The 22,813-nt window shown below is 33.1% G+C and overlaps 2 protein-coding genes and 1 non-coding gene across 3 annotated transcripts; 1 reads left to right on the plus strand and 2 right to left on the minus strand.

Moving 5' to 3' along the window:
- The first annotated feature begins 5,962 nt into the window (after positions 1 to 5,962).
- LOC132634602 (U6 spliceosomal RNA) lies at positions 5,963 to 6,063 on the plus strand. The gene has a single exon (XR_009580300.1). It is a non-coding gene; the product is annotated as a U6 spliceosomal RNA (small nuclear RNA).
- A 531-nt stretch (positions 6,064 to 6,594) lies between these two features.
- On the minus strand, positions 6,595 to 11,554 carry LOC132631730 (NAC domain-containing protein 7-like). The gene is made up of 4 exons (XM_060347427.1): positions 11,265 to 11,554; positions 8,573 to 8,759; positions 8,195 to 8,466; positions 6,595 to 7,469 (listed from the first exon to the last, which is right to left on the minus strand). The coding sequence occupies exons 2-4, from the start codon at positions 8,730 to 8,732 to the stop codon at positions 6,840 to 6,842; spliced, it is 1,062 nt and encodes a 353-aa protein (XP_060203410.1). The 5' UTR covers positions 8,733 to 8,759; positions 11,265 to 11,554; the 3' UTR covers positions 6,595 to 6,839.
- Positions 11,555 to 20,986: 9,432 nt separating this feature from the next.
- LOC132631093 (uncharacterized) lies at positions 20,987 to 22,057 on the minus strand. Its single transcript, XM_060346694.1, has one exon. It carries the CDS (start codon positions 22,055 to 22,057, stop codon positions 20,987 to 20,989), a length of 1,071 nt encoding a protein of 356 aa, XP_060202677.1.
- Between the last annotated feature and the right edge of the window lie 756 nt (positions 22,058 to 22,813).

The following is a 22,813-nucleotide window of genomic DNA, read 5'->3' on the forward strand; positions in this document are numbered from 1 at the left end:
GAGTAGTTTTCTTATAAGATTTTGACAAGACATGATGTATTGATTGGTGTTTTTATATTCGATTCTTTTTTTATTGCTTGAATTCATTAATGGAGTTTTGAATTGAATTGCAAAGTTATTTACAATTTTATTTAATCGAAAGATGAATAGTTCGGTAAATATCTCTGCATTATTTTGTTTGGTTTTAATTAGTGATTCTTCTAAGTAACCGAAAGAGGAATGATTGGTTGCACCAAGAGAGGAAAATAATCAACAGACGTTTTCCTTGAGACTAAACCCTTAATGTTTTCTTGCATATGTTCACAAGGTTTTCTATTTTTCCTGACTCATGGATAGTAGTTTTATTTGATTATTGAGATATTCTTGGATGCTTTACTCGGAAGATGAAGGGTTCTATGAGTTATCTTAATATAAATCTCATTTAGCTCATGAATGAATGATTCTGTTGATTAATCGAAAGAGGTTCTTGAATGATTTATCTTAAGGTTATAAGCTGATGTTATTTTTTAGAAGTCGTCCGAAGATCTATTTCTATCCATAGTTTTTGAACATTCTCAGTGCTTGCATTAGTTTAATTTGTGGAATCTGAATAAATAGTCGGAAGAGGTTTATCAGATTCTTGAGTAAACTAATTACTTATTGAATTTTAAAGACTCAATAAATATTTGAAGAGAATAATAAAACGAATCGGATCTAATTGCTAAAATCTTGCATATGTCTTGTCTACTACCCTTACTTCTCATAATAGTAGTAACCTTTGCTCATGTTGTCTTTAATTATATTTGTAGTCAATAATCGTGATTTATAACCATAACAACTCAAGTTTTGATCAATAATACTAAGCAAGTTTTTGCTTGAGTAATTGTTTATACTAATCCCTGGGGAGATGATCTAAATATTATACTATCTTTGACTAGAAAAGCTCTTAAATTATACTGTGTTTTGCGCTCGTCAATACACTTTTCATACAATGTATATACACATTATAAACCTTTTTATTGATACACGTTGTAATCCTCCATGCCTACTTATCTGTATAATAAATGTATAATTATCGTAAACTCAATGTAATTATACACATAATATATAGTCATACACTTACGCAACGTATAAATGAAAGGAGCGGCTAAGAACCGACAAACTTGGCCAGAATAAATATCTTTTCCGGTTGTGACCATTGTTTTCCTCCATCTTTCATCTTCTCTAAGTGAAAGAGGGAGATCGCGGAAAAAAAAAAGGTGAGGAGAAAGAATACGGCGTGGTGGTGGGTGGAAGAGAAGAAAAAATAGGCTACTGGGCGGTGGTGTGTGGAAGCAGTGAGAAGAAGAGAAGAAAAGGAGAAGCGTGAGAGAGAGAAAGTGAGACGGCTGAAATAGTGGGAACTAAAGTGAGATTTTAGGGTTTGACTACAACATGTCAATATTCTATGCCCAAAGTGTATTTCTGCTCTAATAGTCAAAGTTGGGCCATTTAAATTGTTGACAGCCACATCGTGTCTTTTTACCTTTAATTAAAGGAAAAAGTACACGGATGCCCGTCGAAAGCAAATTATTTACACACCCATGCCCCTTTACTTTGATGACTCCCAAAATATTTACATGCGTGCCCCCATTTTCTTTACTGGACCCATTCCTTTCCTAATACATTTGAAATCTCAATAATATTATAGTACATTGTGGGTCATTTTTAAATACATTTAAAATGCCATAAGTATAGCCTTGACCAAGCTTATTTTTTCTTCCAAAGTACTTATTTTTTCAATAAGTATTTATTTTTAAAAAAGTGAGGTGTTTGGCCAAGCTTTTGGAAGAAAATAAGTGCTTTCGGGGAGTAGTAGAAGCAGTTTTTCAGAAGCTAAAAAAATAGCTTTTGCCCAAAAACACTTTTTTGAAAAGTATTTTTGAGAAAAATACACATATAAACACTTTTTAAAAGCTTGGCCAAACACAAATTGCTGCTCAAAAGTACTTTTTAAATTAATTGGCCAAACACAAACTGCTTTTAGCCGAAAATACTTTTTAAAATAAGCCGTTTTTAGAAACTTGGCCAAACAGGCTAGTAGTGTAGTATACATTGTGAGTTTTTTTTTTTTTTTTTTTTGTGTATTTGTCTCCTTTTTTGTTCATTATTTATTCTTATTTCATACTAAAATTGGCTCCTTTCATTTCGTTTTTTTACGTTTTCTTTCCCTTTTTCATTTTATTTATTTTTGGTTTTTTTTTTCTAAAAAAAATTCATTAAACTCTCTTTTTTTAATTTTTTTTCTCCATAATTTAGTTTCATTCACTATTTTTTGCTCCTTTTTTCCCGCAATTTAACTTCATTCACTTTTTTTGTTCTTTTTGAATTTCGGGTTATTTTCATTCACTCTTTTCTCCTTTTCTATTTTTTAAAATTATATATTTTTTTTCATAATCTAATGCTATACACGTTTTGGCTCCTTTACTTTTTTTCTTTTTTTCTTTCTCCTATATCAATTAATAAAGATAACTGGTGTAGTATATTTTTTTTTTATTTTTTTTATTTTTTTGTATCTCAAAAAGCAATTTATTCTAGCATATAGTATCCCAAATAAGTAGTAGTTGAAGTACTCCTTCGGTTCGTTTTATTTGGCCATATAGTAAAACTATTGCTCCCTCCGGATAAAAAAGAGTATCCACTTAGCCTTTTTTTTCTTGGGCCAAAAAGAGTGTCCACTAATCAAATAAAAAAAGAATTAACCTTATTTTTTCAGATTTGGCCTTATTAAGTGTTATGTGATCAAATTCCAATCAATACCTATTTAATTAGAACCAGTTTAGTCAAATTACCTATTTTTTTCTAGGAGTTAATATTTTCTTAACGGTATGCAAATGGACTCTTTTTGATCAGGAGGGAGTATTTCTTTTTACTTGCTCATTTTAGCAAATCAAGAGAGTTGTATTACTTTTTTCCTATACTACCCTTAGTATTAAATAACTCTATAAAGTACTAGTAGTTACCTTAGAGTTTCAAAGCATCATTAATAAGGTTAGTTTAGTATAATACTACCTAATAAAAATTTTCTTAAGAGGTGTGCAAAATCAACATGGACCAAGTAAAATATAGCTGATAGAGTATACAATTGGAGTATACTATTGCAGTATATTATAATACCCACATGATATATATCATATACTAACATATAAATTTCATTAGATTTCATTATTAATATAGATGCAACTTCATCGACTCTATATTCCTTTAATTAACACTTCTATTCAAATACGTTCGCGCAAATAAGGTATAATGCTCGAGTTTATTGTACTGAATACTTTCTGAGTAAATAACTGAATAGTCCTAATATGTGACGAATAACTTTTACCCATCACGACTTATAGAATTTGTTAATTGTACTAATAAGAGTCTATTATTCAGTAAACGCAAGATTCTCTTTTTACTGCCCCCCTTCGCTTTCATGATCTTGTAACATAATTAAAAAAAAAAAAAAAAACTTAAATATGTTATCCTTCAGTGCGCAATTCACCATTGCCGAATTTGAAGTAGCTTTATATAAACTACTGTCTGCGTAATGGGGAGCGTCACTTCGTTGAATACTAAAGTGCTGTCTCTTTTTGGGCCTAATTAGTAGGTTTTTTATTCTTTGTCACTCTAGAGATTGACAGAACTGTGGAATATGTTATAGCTAAACCAGTTGTCTTTTATATATCTATAATCTATTCATCTAAAAGAGACAGCTAACAATTTCCAAATATTTTTATTTTATAAGCAAAGATAACAAACGATTGAAAAAAATTATACAAGTTTTTTATTTAATTTTCGACAGTTGTTTGGGTTATCCTTTAGGATTCCCATCACTAGAGGATAAGACGTTGAATTTACAAAAACAGTTGAGTTGACTATAAAAGAAGAAGGATTGATCCTTAATTAAAGAGTAAAATCAAATTATGAATGCGTGACACAAAGCCGTTTTGGTTAATTTTCATTTTAGGAGAGTGAGATAGAAAAGGGCATAATAGCAGTCACATGGGAGGTTGTTAATGATGTTAACTTCATTCACACACAAACATAACTTGAAAAACCCTAATTATGATTCCCAGGTGCTCATCATCTTCATGTCATGCGTATACCTTAGTTATTGACTCCTAGGCACACTTTTCAGACTCATTGACTTAGTTAATTCTTCTTTTCATCCTAGGATACCATTCTATAAAAAGTGATTCTGTCCGTCGGAATATATATGATTGGAAAAACAAAATTAAAGAAAAGAAAAAGGACTTTTAAAACTTGTAGTCTAAATTAATTATCGAAATGTGTGATTATAAAAGAATAAAATAAGAAGTTTAAAATTAAATTATTTTTTAATATAAAAACATACTCCTTAAGTCCCAATTCATATGACACTCCTTTTTTTTGTTTTTCAATTAAAAAAGAATGACATCTTTTCATATTTAGTAAGCAACAATCTTCAAACTTCCTATTTTACAAATGATTTATAAGATTATAAATTTTTAGAGTTTTCATTTTTCTTTTAAACGTCGTACCCAATCAAACACTTTTACATAAATGAGGACGGAGAAAATATCATTTTTTAAGACAAAACTAAAAAATAATTGGCATGACATAAATTGAGACAAAGGCAGTACAACTCTGTTTTATCTATTTCTCTCTAGTTCCGAGGATTGAGGTCAATGAGTAGGGAAGACATACCAAATGAGTATGCTTTTTGGAATATTTTTTTACCTTTGCTTGAAAAGGAATTCGAAGCTCGAAATTATCGCCAGCAGACAAAGTCGTGCCCCAGTTAATCAGCCTCTACCTTTCCATGGTATTTAATCCAAAAGATTTCTACAATCAACTCTGACTTCAATCTTTCTCTTGGTTTATCACTTCTTCAGCAACTTCAGAGGATTCCTAGCTAATGCAGTGTTCAGAAGAGGTTTTTGTAAGTATCACATCTTGGTAGATTCTTTAAGATGATGTCCTCTACAATAGTAGAGGTAGGCAAGTACTTATATATAGTTGTTTATATTCAAATTTCAACTCTAAGGAGATTTGCATGCAACTGGCTTTTGATATTTAAGCAAAAAGGAGTTCAGAGCAAGAAGTTTCACAGTTTCAGTTTGCTAACATCTGCATGTCTACATAAGAGAGGTCTAAGAATTAATCTGTTCATCTTTTTCTCTGTCGTGTTTCAAAGAGGAATAGAGAGAAGAAGAAAAGTAAGCGCCTTTTGTTTGAAATTCAAAGCTTCTACTGTTGATTTTTGTTTAAATTCAGTGTAAATATGTTACTATTTAAATTCAGTGTAAAAATGTTGCACAATTAGTTCATGTACTATAAAATGTCTATGATAAACATTAGTACTCAATAGATTACCGGATAAATCTCTATCAAGATTAAAATTTGATGATCTTGTCAAAGACCTTGCACTTAATTCCTCTATATATTGTAATTTATTGTTGTTCAAGCTAAATTTCCTGTAAAGCTGATATCATCCTGGCATGCATAACTTGGACTTTTGAGTCATGATCTTTCTTTTCTAGTAAACATTTCAGAGTATTATTGCTAGATTATTTTCTTTCTGTCAAGATTGAAGAACAAGTCCTTAAGCAAAGGAATTGCCTTGCAGTCCAAGGTGCCAAGAGTACTGATAATAGCCACCAGCTGGATAAGTCTCAACTTCAAAGTTACGTAATAGTCCTATAATTTTGCTGATGGACCGGAAAAATCGTTCCCCAAAAAAGCAAAAGAATAACAAAGACGTACTTATCCCAGAAGCAATGCATATTTGTATTTGCAAATGCTTTAGCCATTATTAATGGTTTAACCTTATACATCATGGAAATAGTTTTTTTTTTTCTTTGAATTGGTATTTACCCAATTCTAACATGCCTCTGCTTATCTTCTGACAAAACAGATTACAGGACTTCTGATATTTTGAGCTCTCATTTTCACTAATATCGTCTTTGTTCTTTGAAAGTACTCCCTTCAGGGTCATCTGGTAGATTGAAGCGATGCAGAAAAGATTAACATGACATGTGCACGGATGACATGCAAAACCGAGAAACGGTCAAATTCTTTTTTTGTTATTTGAAAGTACTCCTGGGTTGTCTTTTTGAGACCATATTGTCAAGTTCGTACTCGGAAACAGCCATCCTACCTTGGTAGGAGTAAGGTCTGCGTACACTCTACCCTCCCCAGACCCCACGTTGTGGGATTTCACTGGGTTGTTGTTGTTGTTGTTGTTGTATTGTCAAGTTCGTACTCATGCACTAAGCAAGCCTTTTCTAAATTTAGGTATATGTGTTTAACAGTTCACTTTTTTACCCCTATTACTTGTGGATACAAAATATATTTGCTAAAGAAAATCAAGAACTGTATGGATCTTAATTTCCACATTAAGGACCCCTTTGGAGTTTTTTTTACCTGGATGAATTATGCCAATACAAAATAAATCCAGAAAATAAAACATGAGTGATTTATTATAATTCTAATATCACCACATAATGTGTCATCTATTTAAACACATTTGAAATATCCACTGGTGGTTTACATAATAAGAGAAGCAGTAGCTATCATACCATAAACATCGACAGCCCTGCCGGACATAAGGAAAATGCTTCAATTACAACTCAAACAGATAAATCTGGCTGCATAATTCACCTATATATGCTTCCATCATCAAGCATTTAATTTATTTTCTCTCAACTTAATATTAGCTAGAAGGGTCATATAGTTTTTCTTAGTAGTATTGTTATGTACAAATGATATTAATTAGATATTTAATCAACAAAGAACTGTACTTTCCTATGATCAGTGTTTACTTATATTTCCCTTTCCTTATAAGAAATCTCACTTCACTTCCACAGGTCAATCTGAGAACAGGATGACGCCGTGGAGTTATTTTCCGTGACTGTTTCTTGTTTGTTCAAATTTCGAATCATCAAATTCGAGCCTTCAGTAGCACCATGTAAGGTGTTTGAGTAACCTTTTTCCTTGGAAACCTCCTCTTGGCTAAGTTGAGAAGCTACAAATTTATCGAGCACTCGCCAATCGGTCACTTGATCAGCAACTTGTTCATTAGTACATTTGTTGGGATGATAATGCCCATGTTCTCGTGTGAGCACGGAGGATAGCTGCAAATTAGAGCTACCATGATTATTATTATTAACGTTAATGCCAAACACTGACATTGAGGTGCATGGATGTGCTGGAAGAAACTTAGGACTTTCTAAAAGAGGAAGCTGAAGAAATTGTTGAGGTGGAATTTGGTAGTGCAAATTTTCGAATTCCTTCTTGCAAGGGTAATTAGGATAGTGGTAATTAGTGAGGCTAGACTGATGAGAGTGTTGCTTTGGGGTGTCCATGTCTGGCATGAATGAATCTTGATCGTGATGATCGTACCAAATTGGTGACTCGTGCTCACTTTGTTTCCTCGTGCTTGCCATTCTCTTCTGGAATACTCTACACACTACCCATCCTTCTTCCTGTTGTAGTTTATCAACAATCAATAAGTAGTTCAATTTCACAAAAACAACAAGAGTGGTTCAATTTCTTGAAGTTTCTAAAAAGAAAAATAAAGAGTTTAGATTGTATACGTTGAAAAATTAATTTATTTTTAGAATCAGATCATCTCAAGGTGTGTTTGGTGTGAAGGAAAATATTTTCTGAAAAATAAGTGACTTCTTAAATTTAGACTAAGACTATGAGGGTGGGACTAGGCATGAGGGTGGATGGCTGGGGGTGGGTGTAGGGGAGAGTAGAGGGAGGTGGAAAGGGGAGAATTGACATGGAATGTCATTTAAAAAAAAAAATTGACATAAATGGCCGCAAATGTATATTTTTTGTATATTAATGCATAATATACATATTTTTGATACATAATAGTGTAGTTGTTTTTGTATATTTGACTAGCAAATGTAAAATTTTTGGCTGACGGGCCAAATTTTAGCTTGCAATTTTTTTTTAATGCAGTTGCGCCTTGTGGTGGCGTGATCCTTTCTTTCAAATGGAATATCACTTATGGAACTTGTTTTCCTTACTACTATTAGAGAAATCATTTTTCTAATTTTAAGGGACTTACTTTCGTAGAAAAAGTGTCTTTCACAGTATTTTGACGAAACAAACATAATAAATTGAAAAATATTTCGCTCCCACCAAACACACCCCAAAAAGGCAACTACAAGTAAGTAGCTATAATAGCGAAACTTGCCTGAGGGGCACCATTTGGATCAGTCTCAAGTCGGTATTCATGCATAATCCAGTCAGATTTTAGACCATTAGGAGCCCTCCCTTTGTAAAAAACCAAGGTCTTCCTCATGCCAATCAAGTCACGTTTGGAATAAATAGCCTTGTCCCTTCCAGTTGCTTTCCAAAATCCTGCTGCTGTGGCTCTATTGGTTCTTGTACCTGTTGGGTATTTTTTATCTTTGTGGCTGAAGAAGTACCAGTCACTTTGTTCTTCTGTCCCTATTCTGCATAGTTCTATTCAAAAATATATATTCTCCCTATCAGATCATTATACATAGTTTGATGAGTAGTACAGTGTTAATTTTTGGAATTTCTTATTAGAATATCTTAATACTAGTACCTTGAAGATCCCATGGTTCAATCTTGTAGAGGTCCACCTCTTTGATAACATCTAGGTCAATCCTTCTGGAAGTTATTTTCTTCCTGAGGTAATAATCTACAAGTTCTTCATCAGTTGGGTGGAACCGAAAGCCAGGAGGAACATGTGAAAAGGAATTCATGATCTTGCTATCAAATGTATATATGACCTGTATAGACACAAAATTAGAAGAATATCAGCAGACTGAAAATTTCCATCTACTTTTGTTGAATTTCTCATATTAATTAGCAGATTACGAGCTATTTAATAGAGCACGAGCAAATGCATCGATTACTTAGTTTCTCGAATGGACTCGAGAAGTATTGGCTAGCTACAAAATTTTGACGTCGACTATTATTTGAATTCATTGAATTTGGGCTTGCAATTAATAAATCCCTTAAAACTATGTTTAATCACCATATTGAAGTCCTACCACACGGTTTATATGTTTTTTTGAATTGTAAGAAGATAGGTGTATTTTATAAAGTTTTCTTAATTTGATATAATTCTCTATAAACATCATTATCTGGTTTTGCAGCTAACGAAGTTCTTGTAGAACCATTCACCAATTAAAGACTTGCCAATGATATTTCACTAACATAAACTTTGTTGTTTTACACTTACTGTTGCCGCACAAGATAGTATAGCTTACCTCATTTATTAACTCTAAACTGTAACCTTAATTTGTTTCGCTATAATTTTTATCATGTTTGGCCTGCTAAACTAAGATAAGAGAAGAGATTTTTTTTTTTTTTTAATCAATTACCCAGATAAGCTCTGAGTCGTGTTATATTAGCAAAAAAAGAGTAGAGGGAGGCTAGACCTGACCTCAATACAACACAGCCAAAGGTGATTAAATCACCCCAAGGAGACCACAAGGCTTACAACACAATTTATTATAGAGCCTTCTGGTATATCACTAAGCAACCAATTAGCTAACAAAAAAGTTGGCTTTGTCATAATTACATCTAAGACTAGGCAGTTGCCACTTATCTAACTGAAAAGAGACTCTTGCTTGTCTAGGCAAATGAAAGAGGATGTGGAAGAATTGGATGTTCCTGGTTTGGTTTAAGTAATAAAATTGGGGTTTCCTTCAACTCTTATCCACTCTACATATATGTAACAAAAACTAATTGAAAAAGCATCTCTCTTGCTCAAGAATTATATAAAGTACATTATGAGAAGGACAGATAAAGAGTCAAAGTCAAATAGCATTCATCTCCCTTCTCTTTTCCCCTTCTTTAGTGAACCACACATGTTACATTTAGCCTAAAGAAAATCTAGGCTCGATGAACTTTCTGAACGCTAAATGCCAAAGATGTTTATATCATTTTGAACTCTATAAATGCCAAAGACGTTTATCTCATTTTAGTTTTTCTTCATAAGGCTAAAACACGTAGAGATAACTTTTTACACTACTTTCATCAACACATTTCTTAGGACTGGATGTGTTGAATTCTGCGACAAGAGGTGAATAAAAGTTTGCTAAACAGTTAGGGAATCAGCTATTTACTTCAATCTTGAACCAATTAATTTTGATCATAGTCATGCTGTTAGACTTAAAATGTATTTACACATTTCATCAACACGCGAAACGGAAAATCACTTAGCTTGACAAGATCCAATTAATTTTTAGCAAATATTATTCAGATCAAAGACCATTTTACCTATCCCCTCACAGCACTGCATAGTGCTTGGATTGCACGTTGACAAAGCCCAACAAAGACAAACAAATGAAGAATAACATTGATAAAAGGCAAACATATATAATACAGGAAAATAGATAGTTAATTATTGGCAAAGAAGTTATAATTCTTGCAATTGTCACAAGGACCGCATGATTGAGATATATTGTTTATTTCCATGGATTAATTCTTTGATTGTTGTCATCGAGTCTACGCGTCTTAAGCATAGTATAATCTAATATAATCCATGAAATGAACAGTGTCCGGCATTTAGGGGATTTCAGGTCCACATTTAATTAGTTACAGTCCTTTGACTTTGTTTTACTTCAACATGTCAGGAAAAGAATTAAAAGAATACTAAATCTTTGTTTCATGGTACAAAAATGGGGTTAATATTATTCTTAAAGGATAGTATTAATATGTAGTAGGATCAACACTTCTTGAAATGGCCGAACACAAAAGAAAGGTCATCAACTAAATCCATTTCTGATTACGAATCTTGTCTCACTCTTAAGTAATCAACCAAAACAAAAATGAAGGATTAATACAGCTATTATTTTTACCCCTCTCTCTAAATAGATTATTACGCGGCATATGATAGTGTTGGAGTAACAATCATAATGGTTGTTATCATTTAGCACGTAATATATATAATATCACGGACACGCATGAAAATCAAGGAAATCACAAAGAATGAGTGATTTTCATTACGCAAGATACTAGTACTATAGTTGTTGGACATTCAACTCTTAAAAAGCCCAAAAGAAAATGCAAAGACACCTATTAGAACTTCTAACCTCATTAACCGAAACAAATCAGACTTATTATTCATAAGGTATAGGCGGATACAACTTATGCTTTATGGTTGCGCTGACCCAATATCTTTAAATTCTGAATTTGGTCTACTCATGAGCATAAATTTTGAAAAAAACCAAAAAAAAAAAAATGCACGGAAAGAGAAGGGGGAAGATCTCACATATGGAACAAACCTTAATTTCCAAGCGCACAGAGCTGAATAAAGTCGAATTTGAGCAGAGAAGAGTAGGGTTTTTTTTTTTAGCTGAGAAAAAAAGTCAAGAGAAGGGTCCAAGGAAAGGTAAAAGACAAGAGACAGGACAGGACAAAAAGACTAAAAATAGAAAAAGGAAGAGAGAGTTCAAAGTTGAATCCTCGGGAATTGTGGAACTCCTGCTTGTCGCCTCGGACCAGATCCCGAGGAGAAGATGGCAAATGAACGAAAATGGAAAAGGGCTAAGGAAATGGAAGAACGATGAACGAATATGCTTTTATAAAGCCATCCCACCAAACACACACACACAGTGAAAAGCCCTAATGAAGGATAATGTTCTATTATTCCTTTCATTTCAATATATATCACACTTTTAGTTTTATTGAGATTTAACATTATGTCTGTTTCGACTAATATTTTTTTTCATTATATTAGCGTTAGAAGAATAAAATGTTTTATAATTTTCATACAGTTTTAAAATTTAATTTTAAAATGTTGAGTTGATCTAATTTAATTATGTTTTAAAAATTAGTTAAATTTTCCGATAAGCGAAATATATCACATACGTAGAGACAGATGGAGTATAACAATTAAAAATTTAATAGTACTCTCTCCCTCTCAAGGTGACACTGTTTGAATAGACACATAATTTAAAAATAAAAAGAAGATTTTTAAAATTTGTAGTCTAAAATAAACTTGACAATAAATTATTTCATTAAGGATAAATACGGTATTTTAAAGTTAAATTATTTCGAATTATAGAACGATGACATTCTTTTTGGGCTAAACTAAAAGACTAGAGTGCCACTTAAGCTTAAAAGTTAATTGATCATATATATGATGTCATTTTCTGGTTCATATACTAGCAGAATTGTTGGGAAAGCTTTTGGGCGCGAATAAAGGTGGCCAAAAATTGGTAACACAGAGAGAAAAGCATCAGCGTGTGGGCAACTGCTACCTCCACTCACCCACCATTGATTATGACTTTCTTCAATTCTCTTCTTGTTTTTTTCCTTTTTTTTTCTTGGTTGTTTTTAGTTATATAGAGATCGGAGAAGTCGGAGGAGAATATTTCTGTTCCAATGACAAAATCCCAAAAAGGAAAAAAAGGAGAATAATGGAAACAGTTGCATGACAAAGAAAGGAGGGTAAACGGGGGATGTCAAACAGAATAACGGGACAAACCAATGAATTTGCACAGCTCTACCAAAAGACCATACAAAAAGTAACCTTATGTAAAATTCATTAGTTAACTATTCAAGTGAAAATCTTATCATGTTACAAATAACCTGTCGGTAGGAAGAACTTTATTCTATTATGAACTAATTACCTCATACCATATAAATTAAAATTTAGTTGGATAAGTGAGTTTCAAATAGCAAAAAAAAAAAAAAAAAAAAAAAAAATTCTCATCTTGTGTTTGTTTATTACGGTGGGTAACGTAATGGAACAGTATTGAGGCAAAGAATTTTAGGATGGGACATATCCTGTCTAAAAGAGGTAAAACAAAGGTGGCCCAAACAGTCCAGGCCATGGTCATTCTCCCTAGTCCCTCTCCTTTCTTGTTCATTACTGAAAATACAGCAACTAATTAATAGGGACCAGCTAAAGCAACGAGATAACATTCATTCTATTCACCCCTTGTTCTCACTACATTAAGAGTTAAGACAGTACATTGCATGACTATGAGGCATCATTTCACAGCAGTAACAAAAGAACCTGCATTTCACTATGTCAGAATTTGCTTTACTTTTCTCTTCACGTTTCTCTCTTTTTTTTTTTTTTTTTTTTTTTTTAACCTTTTGGATTCTCTCATGAATGGTAAAGGTTGGGGACTTTTCTTGTTGTTAAGTTGAAGATTGATTTAGTTGTATGAAGGAAAAGACAATGATTCGACTTATTAACCGATCAAGAATCATAACAATTAATGGGAATCTCTTAATTATGAACTTAAGATCTCTTTTTCCCTTTTCCAATTTGAAGTTAAACACCTCAACTAATTTACTAATGAATTCCACCTTCCTAAAGAAACCAACTTAAGCTATAATTATCAAAGTAATGCACCCACAGAATGAAAATTGCAAGTCTCTCTAGAAATGTTCAGGAATCTTTTTAAGGATATGCGACCACATACAGGTGGTTCGAGAATTTAAAATTTATGTGTTCATATATCGATCTGAAGCTAATTACTACAATAATAATTTGGGTTTAAAGATAAATATTTGTAGATATAACTAGTAAATTTCTTAATATATACACCATGTCTGAGCAAAAAGTTAATGAGTTTTGGTGAACCATAACCGTGACTTCTAGATCCTAGGTTACTTATGGCTTAAAGGAGGGTTATAAACTCATGGTACTTGGTGTACAGGTTAATGTTGGCTTGTAGAACTATTAACGACATGACTTTAAGGACACAAACAAAAAGGGAAAAAGAAACAAGTTAAAAGTAGAAGAAGAGGAGTAGCATAGTACTAGTAGATATTGGGTTCCAAGTAGAATTACCACATCCCAAATATATAAATGTACAAAAACATGATTGAAGTGTTGCAGATTGTTGTTGCCCGTGACGAATACGCTTCCTAAACCACCACCGACTGTCATCACTATACAGCTATATATATATATATATCACACTAGCTACTACTTGTATATATTTGCTAATTATGACCTATTTCAGCTGATGGAGAGTCGTGAAACGGAGCTTCAAGTCCGTTCTAACAGTTCTGTTAGCTGTTCCGTTCTGCCTCAGCCTACCCAAAACTAAAATAACCTTTTCTTTTTTGGTTACGAATAAATTCCCTTTTTGTGCTTCTTGGACTAGGTTTCATGAAATTTTTTATTATATGTCTCACACAACTGATACTAATTATTGTCTCACAAAAAATTGCACCCAAAGTTTGTACACCCAAAAATATAGGAGTATGAGTTAGGTCCTTTTTTGTGAGACAAAGAAGTCTCACGCAACTAACATAAGTTGTGTGAGACACATAATAAATTTTCGATTTTCAGTCACTTTAACTTTTTTCCCTCTCAAATGGCGTACCAAGTATCAACGGCTAAATATCTAGATAGCCCCTTAAATTTGGCATAATTTGTAAGCCAGATATATAAACTTATATAGCTAATGACCAGATAGACACTTTAATTTGACAAATATGTGTCTCATAAACACTATGATAAAAACTATGATAATAAAATAGGACAAACGAGGCTATCTATGATAAAAAATAGGAAGACGTCAATAAAGTTGGGGAATTTTTTTTGAAGAAACGTTCGTTAAATTTGTAAAGTACAAGCTTGGGGTTGGGGGTGCATGTTTAGTAAATATAGTTTAAAACGCTTTACATAATATTTTTGGGTCTAATGTTTGACAATAGGAAACCATTCTTTTCCAAATTGAATTGGCGATAAATTCATGTGAATAGTGTTGTAATAGTTTTAAGTTGACAACAATACCTAAGTACATTGTTTTTGAACCAAAAAAAATAAGGCTTAATACCCAGATGGACCCTTAAACTTGACATGTTTTGTAAGATAGGCATATAAACTTATAAGGTGACCAGATAGACACTTAAACTTACTCAAAGTGTATTTTTCAAGTTTTTCAGTTATTTTGAAAACAAAAACTATATTTTTCAAACACTCACAATTTTCATGGCCAAACTAGCCCTAAATATATCACAAAATATTTTTTTTAAAATGCAAAAATAAGGCAAACGCATATACATGAGACTATAAATGTGCACTTAAACCAATAAATACTCGCTAATCGCAATTTTGCAGCTTTCAATTAACTCGGATTTTTTTTTACACTTGAATAATTAAAAAACAATAACTTTAACCAATAAAAATCCTTAAAAAAAGAAATTTCAAATTAAGAAATTTCTTTTTTTTAAGGATTTTCTTCTCAGCTTTACAGTTTTCTTAATTTGAAATTTATTTTACACTTGAAATACTGAACTTCGAAATTTCTTAATTTGAAATTTCTTTTTTTAAGGATTTTTATTGGTTAAAGTTATTGTTTTTTAATTATTCAAGTGTAAAAAAAAATCCGAGTTAATTGAAAGCTGCAAAATTGCGATTAGCGAGTATTTATTGGTTTAAGTGCACATTTATAGTCTCATGTATATGCGTTTGCCTTATTTTTGCATTTTAAAAAAAATATTTTGTGATATATTTAGGGCTTGTTTGGCCATGAAAATTGTGAGTGTTTGAAAAATATAGTTTTTGTTTTCAAAACAACTGAAAAACTTGAAAAATACACTTTGAGTAAATTTAAGTGTCTATCTGATCACCTTATAAGTTTATATGCCTATCTTACAAAACATGCCAAGTTTAAGGGTCCATCTAGATATTAAGCCAAAAAATAAATATGTTGGCTAGTTGAGCCAAGTAAAATAATGGGCCGGCTTGAGCTGGTAGCCAAGAAGGAGGAGAGATGTGCAAAATGGAAAAATGGACAAAAAAAAATGGTACTCCATTAATGACAATTGGGTGGAAAAAGGGACCCAGAGAAGAAGAAATGATGGACGTGGCGGCTCCTACGGGGTAGCGTGGGCTAGCCACTATCATTAAGCTCCCATGGTTCTGCTTTGTTGGTCTTGGTCCCCTCCCGTCCCGTTAACCAACTACACACGTCCCAATATCCTTTACTCTCGTCCCATAAATGTTATCTTAACAAAAAAATACGCATATTAAGAAATCAATAATGCCATGTGAAGTTTATCAAATTACTCCTATATAATAAAAATAAATTATTTTTCCTATTGATTAGAGTATGCACAAGTAGTGAACCTTTTGACATTGAGAATCCAATAATACCAAGTTACTATGTGACTTTTTCAATCATCATTCAGATGTTACTTTAACTTGTCTTTTTATCTAAGGGTAAAATTGAAAAAAAATTAGCCAATTATGTTTTGATTTCCTAAGGTAACAGTTATTATGTGATAAATTTTTTTTAGCTAAGATGACACTTATTAGGATAGAGAGAGTACTTTCCAATTTTCCTCTACCAATTATACATGATACTATTTGCTCAAAGACATTTGCGTCTACAATGAAAATGGAATATGATTTTAGGTTAAAAAGCGAGTCAGATTAAACCTCTCAGCACACTTGGGTTTAAAAGTATGTGAATTTTATTTTTATATTAAATAATGTAATTAGCCAATTATAATAAGCTATGTGACTTTTTAAAATTGAAAAAAGTGATCAGGTTTAAGATGTTAGTTTGAGAAATATCCTTGAGCCAAATAAATGGATTGGAGGTATTTGAGCCATTTTAAGGATATTTTTGACCCTTTTCCATATAATTAACCGCTTTGGGAATTAGATCTAGGTACTTTCTTTTTTATTTGTGAATGTCTATTGTTTACAAGTTCTATAAATTAAAACATATTTCATTGCTTATAATTAATTTACAGTAACACTAGTCTACTCACTTTTCACTAAATCAAGCGTATACATTTTTAAGTAGTCAACCCAAGTACTTGATAAAAATTCTTATCAATTCAATCTATTTATGAATAGTTTATGGTTGAAGAAATATGTCGAATTTTATAAACACATATGGCCCGAAATGGATTTTCAAGTTCGGTAAGTCATGATTTTCTGAAATCAAGAAACACACAACAGAAAGTAGAAAAGAGGCCATTATGAAAAATTAATGTTACACTGGAGGTACCAAACGTTTTTATGTTCATAGTTTATTGGAGTAATAATTAATGTTACAGTGGGTGAAGATTGAAAATTATTGTATCCCTAATTCCTTCTTGGTGTAATAAAAAGAAAAAGGTCGATTTTTTTTTTCTTTTATATATATGACCTTATTTTTAAGGTTGGGAACTTTAGCAGATACTTCCAGCCAAAAAAAAAAAAAAAAAAAAACAAACAAACTTTGGAAGATGCAGGTTAGGGGCTAAATTGGCGGGTTGGAGAGAACTCAACAAGTTTGACTCACATTCTATATATATATATATATATATATATATATATATATATATATATATAATAATTTAATTATAATTCAATAAACCAAAACCAATTTATCATTTACAACCTATAAATTAAAAATGTTGGTGTATCTGTGACACTGATACACAATTGAGAAAGAGCTGCATACGCATGCAGCTGCTCATGTACACTATATTTGTATACCATCTCATTTTTGTGCAATTCTAGAAACAGATGAGAGAAAGAAATTCTGCATGTGATCAAAGTATGCGACAGCCGACATGGATGATAAACTTATACAGTGGTTTTTGTGAACTTTTTGTTTGTATCCAGTTCAAGATATCATTGTGGAAATTCTTGTGTTTTACAATCTTATTGCATGTTACCTGAGTATAATTTAATCAGTTTATTTTAATTTTAACAAATATAAACATCGTAATCGTGGGGCGTCAGCAGAAGAATAATATGAAGTATTACTGGGTGAAAAATGGCCAGGATATTTGTAATATGAAGTATTCATTTGTTCTGATTCTGCCCCGGGAAAAATGTTTAACTATCTTTTTTTTTTGTCGATCTCTTCCATCTTTAAAGGATGGAAGCCTTATATTATTGAAGGATATAGTCATATCGTACAAAACAGAGATGCTAATTCTATGTACCTACTATAGGGATAACATTTTCCCCCTATAGAATTAGTAGGATTTCATTTCAGCTTACAAAAGAGATGATACTATATGAGAGGTTATAAATTCCTCCCCTATACAAAAGAATTCTGATTCCTCACGGGACATCAAAATTATACAATCTATATAAGGACCTATCCAGGTGGAACGTATTTTTATGAGACTTGATCCTAAAGGAGGGAAATTGCATCCTATCCATATTCATTTCTCCCTTAGCTCTTTTAGGAATCATTTGAAAGTTATCTATGTAAGTGACTTCAGAGCACTCCATCCCATGATTTGCCAATATATCCGCTACCTTGTTGCCTTCCCTAAAACAGTGTTGTATTGACCAAATATCAAATCCTTTTAAGCAATCCAAAATTTCTTCAATGCTATCCCACATTTGCCAAGGAGGTTGGCAGTTTTTAAGGATCCAATCTGTTAAGAGCTTGGAGTCACTCTCAATCTCCAATTTCCTGATACCATTCCTATGACACCACTCGATACCAATTTTTAGAGCAGATGTCTCCGCCATATTGTTAGTAGTTATGCCGAGAGGAGCAACATATGCTATGACCAATTTCCCAGCTTCATTTCTAATAACTCCTCCACCACCACTCAGTCCAGGATTACCTTTTGAACAACCATCAGGGTTGAGTTTCATGAAGCCCGGAGCTGGAAATGCCCATTTGACAGATATAGTAGTTACGAGAGGTTTGGCATTGTCCATGAGATGGCAGAAATGTTCCCATGGCATCGAAGGAATGATACTGGGAAATTGTTTGTGAACAGTAACTATAATTTGATGATAAATCTGCTGTAGAATTCTAGGAATATACATCTTGATATTGTCAAACCTGCTTTTGCATCTAGCTATCCATATTTGCCAAATGACAATACCTGGAGTTATTTGTAGGCACATTCTCTGAATATCATTTGCCCCTTAGCCATCCACCATTTAATAATCATAGTACGTATGCCAGAGCTTGCGTGGTTTATACCAAAAAGTTGGTTAAAATGATGCCACACTCTATCACTGACCAAACTGTGAAGAAATAAATGATCTTCATCCTCTTGTTGGTGATGGAAGCAGCAATTACAGATGGAAGGAAGGTTAAGACCAAATTTTCTCATGTTAAGATCTACAAGAGTCTTATGTCTGAGAAGTTTCCATAGAAAGAAGGAAACTTTGAAGGGATTTTTCTTATGCCAAGTCATTCTATTAACCAAAGAATTACCTTTGTGTTCTCTAATAACATTCTAGGCAGATTTACAGGAAAATTTCCCATCTGCTGTGACTGTCCAAATAGGATAGTCCAGAAGATTGGAAAATTTTATAGTAATTCCAAGAATGTAAGAGATCAAATCATCAGGCAACACTTTTTTAAGCTTGTCAATGTTCCAATCCCCATTTATCACATAATCAGCAACTGTTCCTTTAATGGAATTAGAAGCTGTTCCAAATTGAGAGAGTCGACCTTTACCAGAACAATTATCCCACCAAAAGCTTGAGTTGCCACTTTGAATTTTCCAAGTAATGAGATGTTCTACCTTGTCTCTGCTTCTCATAAGTCTTCTCCAGCAGTGAGATTGATTGTAGTTCCATTTTCTAGCAACTGGATGAACTCTTCTGCTATATTTTGCTTTGAGAAATTCTGTCCATATGGACTCTCTAGTTCTAAATTGCCACCATAATTTTGCTCCCAAGTTGTCTGATATGTCATGCATAGACCTAATTCCTATACCTCCTTCCTCAATAGGATAAGTCATTTTGCTCCAAGCTACCCAATGATATTTATTCTTGCCATCTTTGTCGCCCCAGAAGAAATTGGCAAATATCTTTTCGATTTGCTTAAAAATAGTCTTGGGAGGTTGGCAAATTGAGAGCAAGTGAGCAGGCATAGCACTAAGAACATGCTTGATTAGAGTAATTTTCCCACCAGTTGATAACATTTTGCAGTGCCAAGCTCCTACCTTTTTGATAATTTTGGTTGCAGTTGGAGTGAAGTATTGAATCAGCTTTCTACCTTGGAACAGAGGGCAACCAAGATAATTGATAGGAAATTCTGCCCTTTGAACCTGCAAATATGTAGACACAATATTAGCTCTACTTTGAGATATATTAGAATCCATAATGAAACAACTTTTGCGTTTATTTATGGATTGTCCAGAATTTTTTTCATATTCTTTCAGAACATCCATAATAAGCTTCAGAGTGTTAGATTTCCCTGCACAAAATATGATGAGATCGTCAGCATAAGATAGATGATTAATTTTTGGTCCATTAGCTTGCATATGGAAGCCAATGAACTTGGGATTACTATATAGATGATTAAGGTTCCTGGATAAAACTTTCGCAGCTATGATAAACAGAGAGGGTGAAATGGGGTCTCCTTGTTTAACGCCCCTATAGGATTTAAAGAAACCCTGTCTTTTACCATTAATAACAACAGAATACCACATGTTAGCAATCAAGTTCCAGATATTATGGATCCAGTCCTCCCTAAAACCCATTTTTCTCATGACAGCACAAATAAAGTTCCAAGAAATTCTGTCATAAGCTTTGTTCATGTCAATCTTAAACACAACATTACCACCCTTGTTATTTTTCTTAATATCATGAATAATTTCTTGGGCAAGCAACACATTTTCCCCAATGGCTCTACCTTTGACAAAGACACTTTGGTTGGGGGAAATCAGTTTAGGGATAATCTTAATAAGCCTATTATTCATTACTTTAGAAATAATTTTTTGAGAAACATTACTAAGACTTATATGCCTGAATTCAGAAAAGTTTTGAGGAGAGTCTACTTTAGGAATAAGAATAAGGCAAGTATTAGAAAAATATTTAGTGAGCTGTTTTCCACTGAAAACAGCTTTTACCAATTCCAGCATGTCATTTCCAACAATCTCCCAAGCTTTCTGAAAGAAAAGGCCACTGTATCCATCTGGCCCGGGGGAACCGTTGGGGTTGATATCAAAGGTAACCTCTTTAACTTCTTGGATTGTAGGGATAACCATTAGATCCTCATTGTCAGTCTGAGAAACCATATGGGGGATATTTTTGAGAACATCAGGATCAATGATGGTATTGTCCTGAGAAAATAAAATCCTGATAGAAATTTATAGCAGCAGTAGCAATATTTTCTTCCCCTTCTATCCAATCTTCCCCCTCTTGAATTCTGTGAATATGCAGTCTGCTTCTTCTATCTCTGATAACCGAATGGAAGAATTTAGTATTGTTGTCACCTTCTACTTCCCACTTGAGATTTGCTTTTTGCCTCCAATAGGAGTCTACCTTCTTATGATGAACTATTAGCTCAGCTTTATATTTATGAAGCATCATTCTATCATCTTCATTGAGAGTTTGTAAGTATGATTCTTCATATTGGTTAATCAAATCCCCCATCTGCTGCTCTTTCAGGAAAATATCTCCAATGTTGTTTCTAGACCAATTGCTCAGAGCTTTGCTAGTATTTTTCATTTTTTGTTGGATGTTCCACATAACATTTCCTTCAGTATGATTAATCCAGTTACTCTTCACTACCTCTAGGAAGTCATCTTGATCTACCCAGAAGTTGAGGAACCTAAAATATTTGATGTGATTCTCATTTTGGTTGCCATATGAGATTAAGATGGGACAGTGGTCTGAGCTCACTCTAGGAAGATGAAGCACTTCTGTGATAGGAAATAAACCATTCCAATTGTCATTAACCACTACCATATCTAATCTTTTCCAAATGATTTGATCATGACTTCTTTCATTACACCATGTGAAATTGCAGCCAACATACCCCATATCCATCAATCCACAGTCTTGTAGACACTCGATGAAAGGGATACTTTTATTCAATCTATGAGGTTTGCCTCCTTGTTTTTCTTCACTTGTAATTATACTATTGAAATTTCCACAAACAGCCCATGGGTGGTCTATAGTAGAAGATAAAGCCCTCAGGTACCCCCATAGATCTTCTTTACCACTTGATGTAGATTTTGCATACACCACAGAAATAAAGTAGAAACTGTTCGAGGGATTATGCTCTACTTTGCAAGTGACCAGCTGATCTTCATTAGCATATATAGAACATGAGACATCAAAGTTCCAAAAGATCCAGATCTTATTACTACAATTGGCATAGCATCCATTCATGTTCAGAAGGCTCTTGTAAGTTTCAATTTTTTGACTCCTTGATAAAAGGCTCTTGAAGGACCACAAGGGAAATCTTATATTGTTGGATCATACTCTTCAGTCTCTCAGTTGAAGCTTGAGAGTTCATTCCTCTGATATTCCAATTAAGAGCTCTGATCATTAACGGGGTTAGAGGGGGCTTTTGAGAATTCATCTTTTGTCCTCTAGTTATAGGGGATTCTCTTATGTGTTGACTGGTTTTGATTTTGTTTCCATGTTTCATAATGACACCTTCTTGGTTCTTCTTGTCTTTCTCATAGGGCTTACTAATCAGGTCTAGATCATTCTGAATAATCGATTCCGCATATTCATCGTCTGATTCTTCAGAGGTTTCATCTTCAGAGGAACTGCCTTTTGTCCATTCATCATCTGATTCAGCCTGCATATTATTATTTTTAACCACCTGTTCAACATTTAAATCTTGTTGATCAACACTTTCAATCTGGGTCATAGCAACCTCCTCATTCATTAGTTCATCAAAACTGTTCTGTGTAATAGTGGTGTTCCGCATCAGATCTTTGGAAGTACTCTTGGTTTTCTTTTTGGATTTTCCTTTGGTATTGCTATTTCTTTCCTTATTCATGCCCTTTTTGTTTCTGGTTTCTGTCCATTCTTCTCCTATGAATAAGTCAACGTGAAGATCATTTGGATCCTTAATCATAATGACAGGATTAGTCTCCTCACTTCTAATACCTTCAGTGACTTCATTGTGACCAT

Source organism: Lycium barbarum, chromosome 3, assembly GCF_019175385.1.
Source record: "Lycium barbarum isolate Lr01 chromosome 3, ASM1917538v2, whole genome shotgun sequence".
Taxonomy (NCBI): Eukaryota; Viridiplantae; Streptophyta; class Magnoliopsida; order Solanales; family Solanaceae; genus Lycium; species Lycium barbarum.